General features: G+C 51.7%; 1 protein-coding gene across 1 annotated transcript; it reads left to right on the forward strand.

Annotated features, from left to right (window-relative positions):
* Positions 1 to 6,096: 6,096 nt before the first annotated feature.
* LOC309673012 (flavin-containing monooxygenase 3-like) lies at positions 6,097 to 13,847 on the forward strand. The gene is made up of 9 exons (XM_082484697.1): positions 6,097 to 6,173; positions 6,341 to 6,482; positions 8,376 to 8,564; positions 8,876 to 9,038; positions 9,886 to 10,028; positions 10,142 to 10,341; positions 10,470 to 10,828; positions 11,334 to 11,406; positions 12,088 to 13,847. The coding sequence occupies exons 2-9, from the start codon at positions 6,351 to 6,353 to the stop codon at positions 12,425 to 12,427; spliced, it is 1,599 nt and encodes a 532-aa protein (XP_082340823.1). The 5' UTR covers positions 6,097 to 6,173; positions 6,341 to 6,350; the 3' UTR covers positions 12,428 to 13,847.
* The last annotated feature ends 1,519 nt before the right edge of the window (positions 13,848 to 15,366 follow it).

A 15,366-nucleotide genomic window follows, 5' to 3' on the forward strand; every position in this document is an offset into this window, starting at 1 on the left:
GGAAGTTATAAGATCTATAAATACATAAAATGACTCATAGAGTGACAGGGTACATGTCCAAATATAGTGTAGAGAAAGCAACATACAGGGCAAATAAAATGTAGGCTAGGGTTCAGGCTGGGGCAGATCTTTGGGCTGCCTTCCCTGAGGCAGTGGTAGTTTAGCATCCTGAAAAGGCAGAGCCAGCTGGAATGTGAGTGTGGATGTGAAAACCGGGATGCAAGGTGGGCTTTTGTGTGAGAGATCCAGACTTCGAATGGAAACAGCATCAGGATTTCACTTCTTGATTCAGAGTTTTTCCCAGGTTGCCTGGCACAGAAATCAGACAAACCGTATGTGTTGTATATGATGCCAATGCCCGTTTAAGCATCTGGACGCATTTTGCTTTATATGTGTATTAAGTATTTCCAGTACATGACTGGGAGCAATAAATATTCCCATAGTGGCAGTGGGATACTGCTTAGTAAGTAAAGCTTTATTCAGGCCAGGTTTAGAGCAGCCTGTGTGCAGGAGTCACAGGAGGAAGCTAGAGATGAACTTCAGGCTTTTATTTAAGATGTAGCAGGGTCATGTTTTCCTTTTTTTTTTTTTTCCTTAACAATAGGCAAAAGGTCTAGAAATCTCCATTGTAAAGAAAGCTGATATTCTTCATTTAACAGCTTAGCCCTGAAGCTGGCACTTGAGCAGCCTTTCTTGAGGCTGCCTCTCCCCAGGGCTGTTTTCCATGGTTTGAAGCTCTCTCCTTCCCCTTTTCTAGTTCAAAATCATCAGCAAACAAAGCTCTAATTACCTGCCTGGCCAAGATTAAGACTTGTGGGTTGGTTTTTAAGGGAGCCAACTTTCCCTGGCTCCTGCTCCAAGTAGCTCTCGAGGCTGCAAAGTGTGGGTCAGGAGCTCTCGGTGTGGGGAACACCCCTCTAGGGTTCCCAAAGGTGAGTTGGGACCTTGGCACTTGGTCTGTCCCCAGGCTGGCGGGAACTGGGATGTGATCCCACTCTCATCCCTCTGCTCTCCTTCCCACCCCACAGATGGGCTGCTGCAAGCTGGATGCTTCCAGAAGGGTTTGCATGACTTCTCCTGTGGCATCCCTCACGAATGACCACATCCACAACAAATCTGTGCGCAGGGAGAAGTCAGTAAAAATCCCCTGCCTGCAGCTCTGGTGGGTGCTGCAGAGTCCGGCTGCTGGAGTCAGAGACCATCCCATAGGCAGGTCCCTGGGGCTGGAGCAGCCTTTCAGAGAGAAGGGACATTGTCTTCTTTAGGTGGGTTTCTTGTAACTGGCAATTACCAATGCTAAAACCATAATGAGGCAACTTGATTCCCTGCTGCTGGAGAGCAGTGGTGGCCTGCAAAGAGAAAAGGGAGCTTGTGCCATGCCCTGGGAGAGCCAAGCACGAGGACCTGGCTGGACATTTTGCTCCTGCTTTGCCTTGGAGGAAGCAGCCAGGCTAGTGGTGAAGATGTCCAGCTTGCAAAAGCCCATCTCCTCTGGCTCTTGAGCACCACCACCTCATCCTGCCAGCCCTCAGCCATTGCAGCATCGTGGGCAGGGCTTGCAAACTCTGGGTTTGCACCAACCTGCACCCTGGATTTTGTGATCTCCACTGGAGGAGCCGGGACAAGAGCTGCCCATGTGGAAATGCAGCACTGGAGGTGCTGGGCTTGATTAGCCTTCTTTCTTTTGCAGCCTTCATCTCACTGAATGTCTTAAACCTCTGGCAGATATCTCCAATGAAGGAAGGAGGGGATCCTTGCCTTTCCATGGGGGACCTGACCAAAATGCAGTGGTTCAGCCTGTAGATGGCAACTTGAAGTTCAACTTGTCCATGCCACCGGGACTTGAAGGCACAAGGTGAGGACTTGGGTTTGCCCATGGAGGTTTGCTCTGGGTAGTCATTGCCTTGCTCCCAGGTGGTTAAACCAGATACTTGCTGCTGGGTACCTCTCTCCCGAGGACAAAAGGGAAAGCACAGTTAATTAGCAGGAATTATATGGTCGTTAAATCCACAAAACCTGTTCCAGGCAGGTGTGGTCACAAAGCACCCTGGAGCAGTTTTGTGCTAAGACTTGAGCCGCTGGTGTCCTGTTCCCTGAACAAAGGCTGTGTTGTTCCTTCTCTGGCAGGGGTGTGCAGAAAAACACCTGAAACCTTGCAGTCCCAGACTGGGACCTCACCAAGACTTGGGGCTCCAAGAAAGGCTTGCAGATTTGCAATGGAGGACTGCCCTTTTCTTAGGGAGGTCCCCGCCAAAATATTGGCAGGGCAGGGGTAGGAGAAGCAGCCAAGAGGAAGGAGTTTTATTGAAGCAAGCGTAACCCTTGGGATGATTCCCACCTTTGGGAGCAGACCCCATGGGTTGTTAGCGTCCATAGCATCTCTGGCCCCAGGTGAGCTGCAGCACTTGCTGCAAGCATGGCAGCAGCCCTCTGCATGGTGAGAGCTGTGTATCACCACCTGGAGCAGCACTTTGCTGAGTTGTGGTGAAGGCATTTGACACACATGTCCTTTGGACCTCTGGCCCTGCCCGCTAGGTTGTGTAAGGCTTGGAGCAGAGCAGAAGCTGGGTAAACACTTGGGTACCTTCGTTACAGGTGGTTGCCCAAGAAAAGGACAATCCTGTGTGATATCCTGAGAGCCAGGTACCTTTGAGCAGTTTATGCTGCAACGGGGGCGGCTGTGGCTTCCCGTGAGGTTTTGCCTGATGGTCTCAGCAGTTTCTGGGTGCTCTAAGGATCCTACCGGTATCCAGACTGCACTGCTGGAAAATAGCACATGGGCAGAAAAAACGAGGGAGGACAGAGAGATGGTCTGCCTAAGGATGAATTCCAGAGAGGGCATGGGGATGGACTGGAGGTCTGCAGGACACCAACCTCCAAAGCTTGGTGGTAGTGTAGGGGGAAAAGGTTTACAGGAGAGACGTCTTTGAGATAGATGCAGTGAGATGTGTTATCCTGTTGCAAGTGCTGTACCTAAAAAACATTTCATGGGAGGCATTGTGAGTTTTTTGGTTGGTTTGTCCTTGTCTGGGAAAGTGGCTGTGGTGAGCCATGAAGCTGAGGGCGAGTGATGCCCTCAGAGCTCCCACCTCTGCTGGAAGGCTGCAGATCAGAACAGCTTCCTAAGGAACAGCAAAACCAATTTTGGGGGCCGATGGGAGGGTTAAGGAAAGAAAAGAGACGCTGTTACACTTGGTTCCATTGCAAAGCGTTAGCCTCCCTTGGGTTGCTCCATCCATCAGCTCCGAATCTAATGGGAATGGTCCCGCAGCCCTTTCCTGGCAGGATTTTGCTCACAAACAGAAATGAGGAAGAAGGGTGGGGAAAAGCAAATGAAAAATGTATCTCTAGCTGTGTTCAAGAAAAACAAGAGACGGCCTGGGAAGCACTCTGACGCAATTAGCGCAGAGCAAATGCGAGGTGAACGCTCTTGTTTACTGCCTGCCTTTATGCAGCTCCAGCTGCAGATTTATTGTCCCCCCGACCAGCCGTGGCTGCCGCAGCGCTGCTGGCTGCTCCGGAGGGCTCTGCCCAGCCTCCCGCGCGGCGCGGGGTGTTTCTCATTGCACACTTCAAAGATGGTTGAACAATGTAGCTGCAGATCAAAGGGCCAAGAGGAGCCGGAGGGATGCGGGAGGAGAGGAGGATCGCGGGCCCCGCGGGACTCGTGGGCGCCCGTGGGGCGCGGGGGCCCCAACACTCCCCCAGCTGGGCCACTGGCGCCTCCGGCAAGTTCAGTTCATTCCTGGCTGCCAACGGAGTCGGGAACCCAGCTGTGGCTTTGCGGTTGTGCTGGGTGGCGTGTGCTGGCAGAGATCAGAGGGATCCCTGGGGACGTGCCCTCCGTGGGGCCGAAGGCTGCTCCTGGCCGGTGTGGTGCCCTCCTGGCCCTGGGCTCACTGCTGCCGTCAAGGTGCTGCACTGGGGCTTGTTCCCCTTCAGTACACTGAGGGATGTTCCTCTTCCTGGTTGCTTCGACTGAAATGTTCCTTGGGGAAGCATCTAGCTCTTGCTGTGGGTGTTGTGCTACATCCAGTGCCGCAGAGCCTGGTCTGGCTGAAGCAGGAGCGGTGTGGCACGTGGGCAAGCTGCTGCTCAGCCTTGTAGCCAGGGTCTGTGCCGATCATCCCTCCGGTGGGTGTCTTGGGGAGCCTTCATATGCAGCAAAGAGGTCAAAATCGGAGGATTTTTCACCCTTTGCTTTGCCGCCGCTACCAGCAGGAGGGTTGAGAGAGGCTGCACGGGGCTGGTTGTGGTGGCCATTGACCCCTACCTACCACCCACACCAGCCCTTGGTTAATGAATACGTTTGTTTCTTGGTGCCACAGCCCTGAGGGCAGCCAGAACAAACAGAGCTGCAGGCACACGAGCTGTGCACAGGGCCAGGATTAGCGCACGCGCCAAGGCAAACCATGCCATCAGCCTCTCATGGCTCCCGTCCCTGCAGGTTGCCCCCAGTAGGATTCCCGTTGCCACACTGTAACCCCCTCTGAGCATTGCAGGAACCCATCTGCAGCCTCAGTCGTGCCACTAGTGAGAAGGACCTTCGAGCTGGAAGTCAGCAGGTTTTGTAGGTGTGACTTTTTCCCTGATTGTTCTTGATCTTTTGGATGTCAGGAGCCCTCTTCTGCGCTCACTTTCCTGTAAGACATGATAAAAAGTCAAACAGCAGTTTGTGGATGTTGGGCAGAACTACCTCTAGTGCCATTAGATATGCTGAAGTTTAGATATTTATTTTTTTTTCCCCAGGGAAAACCACTCCTACTTTCTCCTTTCCTTTGCCTACCCACACCTGCAGTTCTCTTTCCCTTTGTCTCCCCTTTTTCAAGAGGGGGAAAAAAATGTCCAAACCTTTTTTTTTCTTTTGAGGAAAATGGCAGCTGGGAAATGATTAGTCAAGAGGTCCATGGCCTTTTCCTCTTTCAGACACTTGACAGCTCTGTCACTCCAGGTAAATGATTGACTCTTTCTGCACCTTTGTTCCCCTCCTTCTGCCTTGCGTTGACCCTTCCTATCCCCATGCCAGGGCCAGGAGCAGGCATGCTCTCTTGTGGTGCATTGTTCCTGGATGTTGTTTTCTGACAAACGTTTTAATTCACAGAAGTCCTCCTCCTCCTCCAGGTTGTGTCCTGCAGGAGAGGATCCATACCTCCTCTAAGCTGGGAATCCATAAAGCCAGCTTGGCAGTTTGCTTGTATTGAGTAAACTTAACCATGACTCCAAAGCTGTTCCCTTGGAAAGCCCAACCAATTTGGCAGATAGTGGAAAAATTAGCGCTTTCATTCTTTTTCACTTTGGTTGTTCAATCATTTTTCTGGCATTCTCTGCTCTATTTTATTTCAAGTCAATTTAGCATGAATTAACAGCCCAGCTTAGACAGCCTTGGAGGCTCCAGCAACTTTGAAATGGGCATACTCCCAGCTGAATGGTTCTCCCCCAGGACCTGTCTGGAGGCAGAGGTTTGATGGATGAACTCACACAATGAGACTTAGATGAAGAGTGCAGAGATGGATTGGGATTTGCAAACAGACTCCTCCGCGTTTGCCTGCTCTTTGTCCTTCCTGGCAGATGTCCTCTGAAACACACTTGCCCCTTTTGTTAGAAGGGGGTAAAGCAGTCAGACACTTCGAACAGGAACCTGTCTGATACCGGTGTGGTTTGTTCCTGGGGTGGCACTGCCAGCTGCCCTCTTTGCAGGAGAATAACTGCAGTGCTGGGGTGGAAAGACAGGGCGAGGTTGGGCAGCCTGGTCCTACCTGCCGTTCTTGATGACGCGGGCACTGCCGTGCCATTTTGGAGAGGTGTGTGCGTGCAGGCATTTGAGAGATGCTGCTCGTCCCATAGACCGGAGGTGGCTGCTGCTGCTTAGCGACCCTGGGCTCGATCTTGCAATAATTTCTGTCCAACACTATATTTCCTAATTTAGGAGCTCTGCGCACACAGCTCCTCCTCATGTTACAGCTCCGGGCTTGCTAAAGTCCAAACAGCGCAAGTCGCTCATCGAAACAACCCCTCGGCACTGGCCCTGCCTCCCGCGCAACACTGCATAAAAGAGCTTTGCTCTTTCGGGGGAGCTCCTCCTGAGCTGCTGCTCCTCCCTGCGAGAGAGCCCCTGGGTACCGGGGAAAGCTCTTCCACCCTGTCCAAAACTCCTACGCGCATACGGGAAGCAGGTGAGCAAAGATCAGCAAGAAAACCCCTGGGTTATTTAAGGAGCTGGGGGAAATGTGCTGGGGAGGAGGTGTCCTGCTCCCACGGGGTGCTGCTGGGGGCTGCAGACCCACCTGGGCAAGCGTGCCCGGCCAGTCTTGGCTCTGCCATAGCCATGTTCCCCTCCCAGGCAGGACAGCATGGTGCGGCGTGTGGCAGTGGTGGGTGCGGGTGTCAGCGGGCTGGCAGCCATCAAGTGCTGCGTGGAAGAAGGGTTGGAGCCCACCTGCTTCGAGCAGAGCGAGGACATCGGGGGCCTCTGGCGCTACACGGTGAGTGGCTTTGGCTGCTGGGTTTCAGAGCTGGCTGGGGAAACGTGTCCTCAGGGCTGGGAGGCTGCATCCCATGTGCCTGCACCCACTTGCTCTGCTCTGATGGCTGCATGTGGGATGGCTTGGCTGGTTCAATACAGGTCCTCCAGCCCCCTCCCTTACCCTGGGGACAGCCTGGTTGTCCCTTGGCTTGCTGAGCCAAGTCCCCTCTGAACCACCAGCCCTTCTCCTTTGGGGATGGAGGGAGCCACCAGCTTCTCCCCAGCTAAGAGGCTGCAAAACACTTGGCGCTGCTCTGAGGATGTGCTCCCATTCCCCTCAAAGCCCATGGAGATAGGGACAGCTCTGAAATGCAGGTCTTCAAACCCTGCAGAAGTCTCCCTGTGGGGCAGCCAGTTGTCACCACCCCACCTTGGGGAACATTCGCTGCTGCTCAGTGTAGCTCTCAGCATGCTTTTACATAGAGGTCACGCACCATGGAGCTGAAAAGCAATCCAAATGAATAGTCAGACGGTCAGATCCAGAGCCATCTCGTGCCACATGCCCACCTGCTGGCAGGCTGGGGCCAAAGGATCAATTTGGGGTGGGATCGCGGTTGCAGGAGAAGCTCAAGGTGTTGTTAGGGAAAGGAATGGAGCCTCTGTGAGTTAAATCCTGGGGCAGAGGGGAGGGTAGAAAACTTGTTCTGGGTGATCTGAAACATTTGACTTATCTAAAACATGGATCACATGTTTTTAGTCTTTTCTGGGGAGGGCTCCAGCGAATTCCTTCAGAAAGTTTGGCAACACTATTTGATATTTATAATGCAGAATTTCAGAACAGAGTATCACCACTGATGAAAAAAGTCAAAAGTACTTTAACTCTGCTGTTTTTTCAGTTTGGTGGGTTTTGGTTGGTGGCGTTTTTGTTTTTTTTTTCTTTTATTCAAAGTTGGTAATCATTTGGCCAACCCAAATATGAATTTTTCAGCGCAGAAACCCCTCTGCATTTTTCCCAGCTCTGTCCTGGCATCAAGGCCATTGGGGAAGGGAAACACATTACCTGTGTTTTGTGCTGTTAAGTGCCAAGTGTCAGGGCAGACATAGCAGATGCCCCCCTGATGGGGACGGGGCGATGTGTGGGGCTGGCTGTTTTGGGCAGGACTGGACCAGGCCAGCCCGGGCCCCATCGCACGCATGGTGGTCTTGGAGATTTTGGCAGATTCCCCCATGTCCTGCCCTTCTAGATGTCAGCAGGACTCTGGCTGGCTGGCACGGGCATTGCTGGGTGGTAGGCACAAGCCTCCCATGCCAGACCTGCCCCACAGTTGCATAAAGCATGGGCAGCCAAGATGCTGTGCCAAAGCCAACGTGCCCAGCTGGGCTCCTGCCTGCGCTTATGCAATCACCAAGACCATGTGCACAAAGGAGCGATGTCTGGGTGCACCTGCGGAATTTTGGAAGTTTTGCAGGCAGATCAGGAGGAAGCTGGGCACAGGTAGGTCCCACGTTACTTGTCTCCTGTGATATTTTGCGTGTGTCCACATGCATGAGTGTAGCTATGTCACACCCGACCTCCTGATGCTTTCTGGATGTGCAGTGGAGAGGCTCTGTCATCGTCCTTCCACAGTGCTCCCTTCCCCTGAGGTTTCCACTTTCCCTGGTAGGTGCAAATGTAACCAGCTCTCAAATGCCTTGGGTGATGCAAACCCTCCTCCTGGCCCGTTAGGACACTTCTGTGCTCATAGAGCATTATTTAGTTATTGCATTTGATAGCTTTGCCATTTTTCTCTGGCTCCAGCCTGGAGGTGGATGTCTGGCGGTGATGATATCTGGAGGAACTGGTGCAGGGCTCCAGGACAGGCAGGGGTCATTTCCCCCCTAATGGGACACGTCCACGCTCCTCTCCCTCCAGGACCAAGCAGAGGAAGGCAGAGCCAGCATCTACCGCACTGTCTTCACCAACTCCTGCAAAGAGATGATGTGTTACTCTGACTTCCCCTTCCCCGACGACCACCCCAACTACATGCACAATGCCAGGCTCCAGCACTACATCTGCAAGTATGCAGAGCACTTCAACCTGCTCCAGCACATACGGTTCAAGGTAAAAAGCCTGGAGTGAAGAGGGGCAATGAGTAGCAGGGGGACCTGAGGAGGGACATTGCGTCCGTGCCCGGGTCTCCCTGCCGCAGGGAAAATTCTGGGACAAAATATGCTGGGGAAAAAAACCCTCCTGGTTTTGTTAAAGCAGGTCTCATCAGGTCCCTTCTTTGTACACTCCCCAGAGCTGCCAGTATGAAATCACAGGGGCAAACATCCCTGGGATCCCTGGGACCTCTGAATCCCACTGACTCCCTAAACTTCTCAGTCTGCTTTGCGGACACCCATGGATCTCTTTCTTTTGTTTCCTTTAAGACCCTGGTCACCAAGGTTAAAAAACGCCCAGACTTTTCTGTGACGGGGCAATGGGAGGTGGTGACCCAGAGAGATGGGAAGGAAGAGACAGAGGTTTTTGATGCTGTTATGGTTTGCTCTGGGCATCATGTCTACCCTAACCTCCCCCTTGCGGAATTCCCAGGTAAGCTGCATGTGTGGAATTCATCCACAGGGATACAGCTGGGCAAATACCTTCCATCACAATGTTCTTCCCTGCAAAAAATGCCTTTTCAGCATTAAAAGGAGAGGAATATTTTGGGGGATGGGGGTCCATTCAGGAAATCGAAATCTATTTTTTTTTAAGAAAAAAGACTCAGTATCCAGACTATATCAAAGCAGGGACAATGCTAATCTTTCCCAGAAAAAAATAAAAATATTTTAGGCTGTTTTACTTTAACAGATGGTTTTTCATAAAAGGAAAACGCCAAAATTCTTTGGCATTTTCCCATGATTTCTAGTACAAACGTCATGCGCGTTACCTGATAGCCATTGCCTCTCCATGTACTGGCACAGCATTAGGAAAAACTTCCTCTCTGGCAAGAATATTTGGTGCTGGGGGGGGTTGTTTGGAGGACAATGGCTTGAGGCAAGTCCTTTGCCATCTCCTCTTTTACAAATGAAAGCTGCTTCCCTGTGACTTACTACTGCAAGGATATAAAGCCACACCGAGGGGATGGAGTGTGGCTGTCCAGATGCTTCGGGGCAATGTTGGGGTTGTGACAGTACCCTTTTGGGGTACAGAAATACCATGCAAAGGTAATCTGTGCTTGCACACTTTTTCTCTTTAAATATTGAATGAACCCAGAAACAAATCCCATTCGATTATGGGTTTGCCACATCCCTCTGTGTACAGGAGGCATCTGCTACTGTGAGAAACACTCATATGGATTCCCCAGCAGCATCTGTGGGAAAGGGAGATCCCCAGACCAGCACAGCCTCTCCTTTTAATTTCTGGGGTGAATTATGACCCTTCCTGTTCTCCTTCTCAGGAATACAGAAGTTTAAAGGCTGTTACTTCCACAGCAGAGAGTACAAGGAGCCAGAGAAGTTCAGAGGGAAGAAGGTGCTGGTTATAGGCTTGGGCAACTCTGGCTGTGACATTGCTGTGGAGCTCAGCACCGTGGCGTCACAGGTACAGGGACCTACACCGGCACTGGGGAAGGGGGTGGGGGACACCTGCTGAAGCACTTGCCACCGCATGCATGAGACAGGGGCAGCTCACCCCTTCCTGGCTGTCCCCCCCAGGTCTACCTGAGCTCCCGAAGCGGGTCCTGGGTGATGAGCCGTGTCTGGGACAATGGCTACCCCTGGGACATGCTGGTCATCACTCGTTTCTGGACCTGGCTGGGGAACATCCTCCCTAGGGCGCTCAGCGACTGGCTGTACGTGAGAGGCATGAACCGGTTCTTCAAGCACGAGAACTTCGGCCTCATGCCACTGAACAGGTATGCACGGGGCCATCCATCTCCAAACCCCCTCGGGTTGCTGGGTTTGGATGGTGCTGGACCATGTCTATCCTGGGCCAGCAGCAGAAGCCACCTCTGTAACAGCCCCACAATGTTTGCCCTTGCAGAACTTCCCGCAAGGAGCCAGTGTTCAATGACGACCTCCCAAGCCGCATTGCCTGTGGTGTGGTGGTGATAAAGCCGAATGTGAAGGAGTTCAGAGAGACATCTGTCTTGTTCCAAGATGGGACTGTGCAGGATGATGTTGATGTCGTCGTCTTTGCTACTGGTTACAGTTACTCCTACCCTTTCATGGAGGATAATTCCATCATCAAAAGCAGGGACAATCAGGTCACACTCTACAAAGGCATCATCCCTCCTCAGCTCGAGAAGCCAACCATGGCAGTCATTGGACTGGTCCAGTCCCTTGGACCCATTATCCCAACAGCAGACCTCCAGTGCCGCTGGGCAGTCAAGGTATTTCAAGGTAGGTGGATGGGCATGTACTGGGCGAAGGTCTAATTTCTGTTAATGGGAAGTAGCCTTTCCCAGGAGCACTGTGCAGGTTCAAACTGAAAATCAGGCCTCAGTGCCAAGGAACACAACAGGTTTTGCCCAGAAATACCAGTAATGGTATTGCTACCAGTAACGGTATTACTACCAGTAATGGTAGTGGGTTCTCCATGTGATGGGGTATCTTGCGCAATGGGAGAATGTCACTTTTCAGCCCGCTGCAGATAGCAATGAGTTCTCTGTGGTGGGGCTGCCTGGGGGAGAAGAGCCTCTTGGGCATCACTACACAACTTTAAGGACAGGGGAGCCAGTGTTGTCACATCCACATCCACACCTGAGCTTGACACAAGCCCAGATCTTGACACCAAAGGGAAGAGAGGCACCCAAGGGCTCAGATGATCCCTGTAAACCCCACCTGCTTCAGGAGGGATCTCCTGGGCATCATCTCCCTTTGCTGATGCTCTTCCTGCTCTTTCTAGGCCAGTGCACGCTCCCCTCAGTCAGCGAGATGATGGATGACATTGATGAGAAGATGGGGAAGAAGCTCAAGTGGTAAGTACAGCTCATGGGACTCCTGTGCTCGCAGAAGAGCCCTGCCATCATCTCAGCCCCAAGTGAGCTGGATGCAGGCACTGTGGAGGCCTGAATCAGGCAAGTTCAGGTGGAGAAAGCACGATGGAAAGATTTTCTGCCTGAAAATGCTCATGTGCCATCACTGAGTGTTATCAGGCCAAAAAAGCACTTCTCATTCACACACAGTCAGGGTGAGGCCCCAGCAGAAATAGAACATTTCCATCATTAGTCTTCAAAGTGACACTTTTTTGTTTCATAAAGCCCATGAAAGTGCCTTGCTTTCTCCCTCTCTGAGTCTATCTGATATTATAGTGAAGCAATCATTTAAAAATATGAATATAATCAGTGAAATCTGAACCTGTTCCAAGCAATGTTTTCTTTTGTTTTTAGAAACCGTTGCATTGTAGGAAGTTTCAAAACGCAATGTTTTCTTGTGCGCCAGATTCCTCCACTAGCAGCAGCAATGATGCATGTCCCCTGGAGCCATGGCCCCCAGCCAGCTCCGCTCCTCAGATTTGGAGGGGGAGAGCAGAGGACAGACTCTGCCTTCACTGTGCTTAAAGAAATAAATAAAAACAATAAATAAAAAAAAAAAACCAGGGGGGATGGGACACGACACCTAAATCAGCCCCTCTTTTTCCTCTCCTCTCTCCCCTGAAGGTACGGGAACAGCACCACGCTGCAGACCGATTATATCACCTACATGGACGAGCTGGCCTCAGCAATCGGCGTGAAGCCCAATGTGCTGAAGCTCCTGCTGACAGACCCGCAGCTGGCCCTGAAGGTCATCTTCGGCCCCTGCAGCCCCTACCAGTTTCGGCTGATGGGCCCGGGGAAGTGGAGCGGGGCCAGAAAGGCCATCCTCACCCAGTGGGACCGAACACTGCAAGCCACGAGGACGCGCGTCACGCCCACCACCCCCACCACCTTCCCCTTCCTGGCTGTGCTGGGGGTACTCTTCCTCCCACTCCTCCTCCTCCTCGCTGCTCTTTACTGCTAGGGGACCCCAAGGGGATGTGGCAAGGACAGGGAGGGATGAAGGAGTACTGAGCGGTGTGCGTGCATGGGATACTTTCTTGCACTGGGCAACGTGTGCTGCTGCCCTGCTCATTACCCTGAAAAGAATTCATCAAGAGAACCCTAGAAAATAGCATCGATTAAATTAAGAGCAATCTCCACACCTAGTAAATTCGAGAGGTTTGTCAACTGGGGCTAGGAAAGAGTGTAAATACCAGCCCCAATAAGCAATGTTGGTTATTTTGCCCTTCTAAATGTGTTCAAGTAGTGGTGCATTGCTGCAAGTCTTTGAATCTCTCCCTGTCTACTGTCTCTTTTTCCTGTGGAAAGCTGGAGTCGGCATGTTCAGTTTTTTTGAGAAAAGTTTTGGTATCGAGCTTGTGCTCTGGGTAAAAAGGCCCTGCCTGAATTGGCCCTTTTGAAAAATATTTTTCATATCAAATAAAGAAAAACATCCATGTTTTTCTCCAGTGGGGAAAAATGCCCAAATAGAAAAAAAAAAAAAATCAGATTAAAATATGGAGAGGAATACTCTGGTATGTAAATAAATGGCTCACCAGCTCTCAGAACAACATCTGGACTTCGCTGGAACACATGAGTATCCAAAAGCTGAGATGAACTATGTCTGCCAGCCAAAATGCCTGGCCCAGCTGGGGTGTGTAACCCAGCACTGTGTCTGCTGCAGCTGTGGTAAGAGCATCCTTGGAGACATACCTCTTCGAGTCACTCCGCTTCCCACTGGGCATCACCAGCCCTGCAGTGACAGCTCGGCTAGGCACCTGTTCCTTGGCTCGCCCTTCTCTGTGACCACTCCCAGGGTTTGTCCAGGGGTGATGGGGTTGTGCCATCTGCCCAATTACCCACCACTGGGGAGGGCAAAGCCTCCAAGGTTCACCCTCACCTGAGCAAGTGGGGAGGAGCTGGACTGATCCTGGTGAGCTGCTGAACTCCTGGTGCGGCCGGATCCTGCAGGCTTTTTCTTTGTGTCCATCTCCTGGGGTGGAACCAGCCCATGGCATAATTTTGGCGCTCCCCAGGGAGCGCTCTGCCTGCAGGCAACTGGGGACATCTCGGCTTTTCTCCTCCATACAGCAATAACATAGCTTTGCAAAATGCTCTATGGTTTTATGAAAGGCAGCATGTAAACGCCAAATAATGTCATTACTGTGAGCTCTAGCCCTGGAAACAAGACTACAGAATGCCTGCTGTTCCCCTTTCAGTGCCTCTGCCCGAGCGCTCTGCTAAAGTGCTGCAGGATGTGAAGGGGTTTGCCTGTTCTTTTTTCTTCCAGTCCAAGTGATGTGTACCCGTGGTGGTAAGCAATCCTTTCCTACAGCTGTGGTCCAACTCAAGACCTCAGATGTACCGACTATCTCAGAAAAAAAAAAACGAATAAAAACATAGTGGCATCATCTGATCATTTTTTTTTTTAAATTCTCTTGTCATTAACAAGCTCTGTGTGGTGTATCAGTGTGGGGTTTTTTTAGCTGATGGTGGCAGCCACTAACTGGCTAGGACACAGACTGTGGGGATGGGGGACGTCACTGCTTGCCTTATGCTGAGCTGCAGGGTGCTGGCAGGACCCACCCCAAACACCATTGGTGACAGGAGCCCTTGCCTTTTGGAAGCTGAAGTAAGCACAAGGCTTCGTGAAAGAAAGGACAGTGGAGAGAAGAAGCAGATGTCGGCACTAGGAGCTGTGGGATGGTCTAGGGAGGTGTTGGGGTGCCAAGGGGGTGAGCGGAGATGATGCCAGGGTTCGTGGGGTGCTGGCAGGGCAGCCCCCTTCCTCCGGTGCAGTCAATAAATGGACACGGGCCAGGCTGTCACAAGGGCTTTCCGGGGCTGGCTTACATCTGCAAAATGGGTTGAATGACCTCATCATTATCAGACATGAGGTCACGGCCTGTGTCTGCGTTGGTGAGAGCGTGCCAGCTGCACTGCCCTTCCCTGGGCAGGTTACAGGGTGTTACTGCTGGCCAGATGATTGCAGGCAAGCTATACCCAGTCGCTGTTTTTTAATTCCTCTGTTCTGTAGCTGTTTTTATGTGTGCAAACCCACCCCAGGGCCATACTCCCAAACCTAACAGCATCCCTCCAAATGAGGGCACCATGGGGTGGTCCTTTGCAGAGCAAAGATGTGTCCCATGCTTCCATTTACACCAGCTTCCACCTTCCTCTGCTATTCGAACAATTAATTATTTTACACGTTCAGAAGCAGTAACCACCCACAATACTTTCACCCATTACCAGTGTGCTCCAAACACACAGAATTTTAGCCAGCATTTCGTGACATTGCTACTGCTGGATGCTTTGGGGATGCCAACACTTGACACCAGCTGCTGGGTGAAGATCAAGTGAACCTGCAGAGTGTCCTGCAGACCAAACACCACGAACATTCAACACTTTTGCTTTGCCGGAGCAAATGCTCCACCTAGCAAGGACCAGTTTGCCAGCCCAGCCTGCCTCCCATGGCCCAGAGCTCGCTGAAATGGTGGGAGGCAACAGCATCGGTGCCGGGGGGCGCCTGCTCCCCACACACGGTGCCACTGAGGCCGGGCTCTCTGTCCCTATGTGGGTCAGTAAATGCTTGTTTCCCAAAAATCCCCCACAAATTCAAGGGGGACAAGCCAGGAGGGCCTGAGCTGATCCATTACTTGCAGCTGGCTTGGCTATTTTAAGGCAAGTGAGGGTGGGAAGCACAACTGAGCACCCGGCTCTGCTTGTTTCACATTGGCATCGTGCAGAGACCCATGTGTTGATGCATTTGCTATGATTTCCTTTCAGATCACAGTCACCAGGATAACAAAAAGTAAATTCCAGGACTTCTCAAGCACTCACCAGTGGGTTGTTGTCACCAAAACTAATGGGAAGAAGGAACCAGCCATTTTTGATGCTTGGAGTCCGTTGCCATATACATCC

This window comes from Vanellus vanellus (assembly GCF_965231255.1).
Source record: "Vanellus vanellus genome assembly, chromosome: 5".
NCBI classification, from domain to species: Eukaryota; Metazoa; Chordata; class Aves; order Charadriiformes; family Charadriidae; genus Vanellus; species Vanellus vanellus.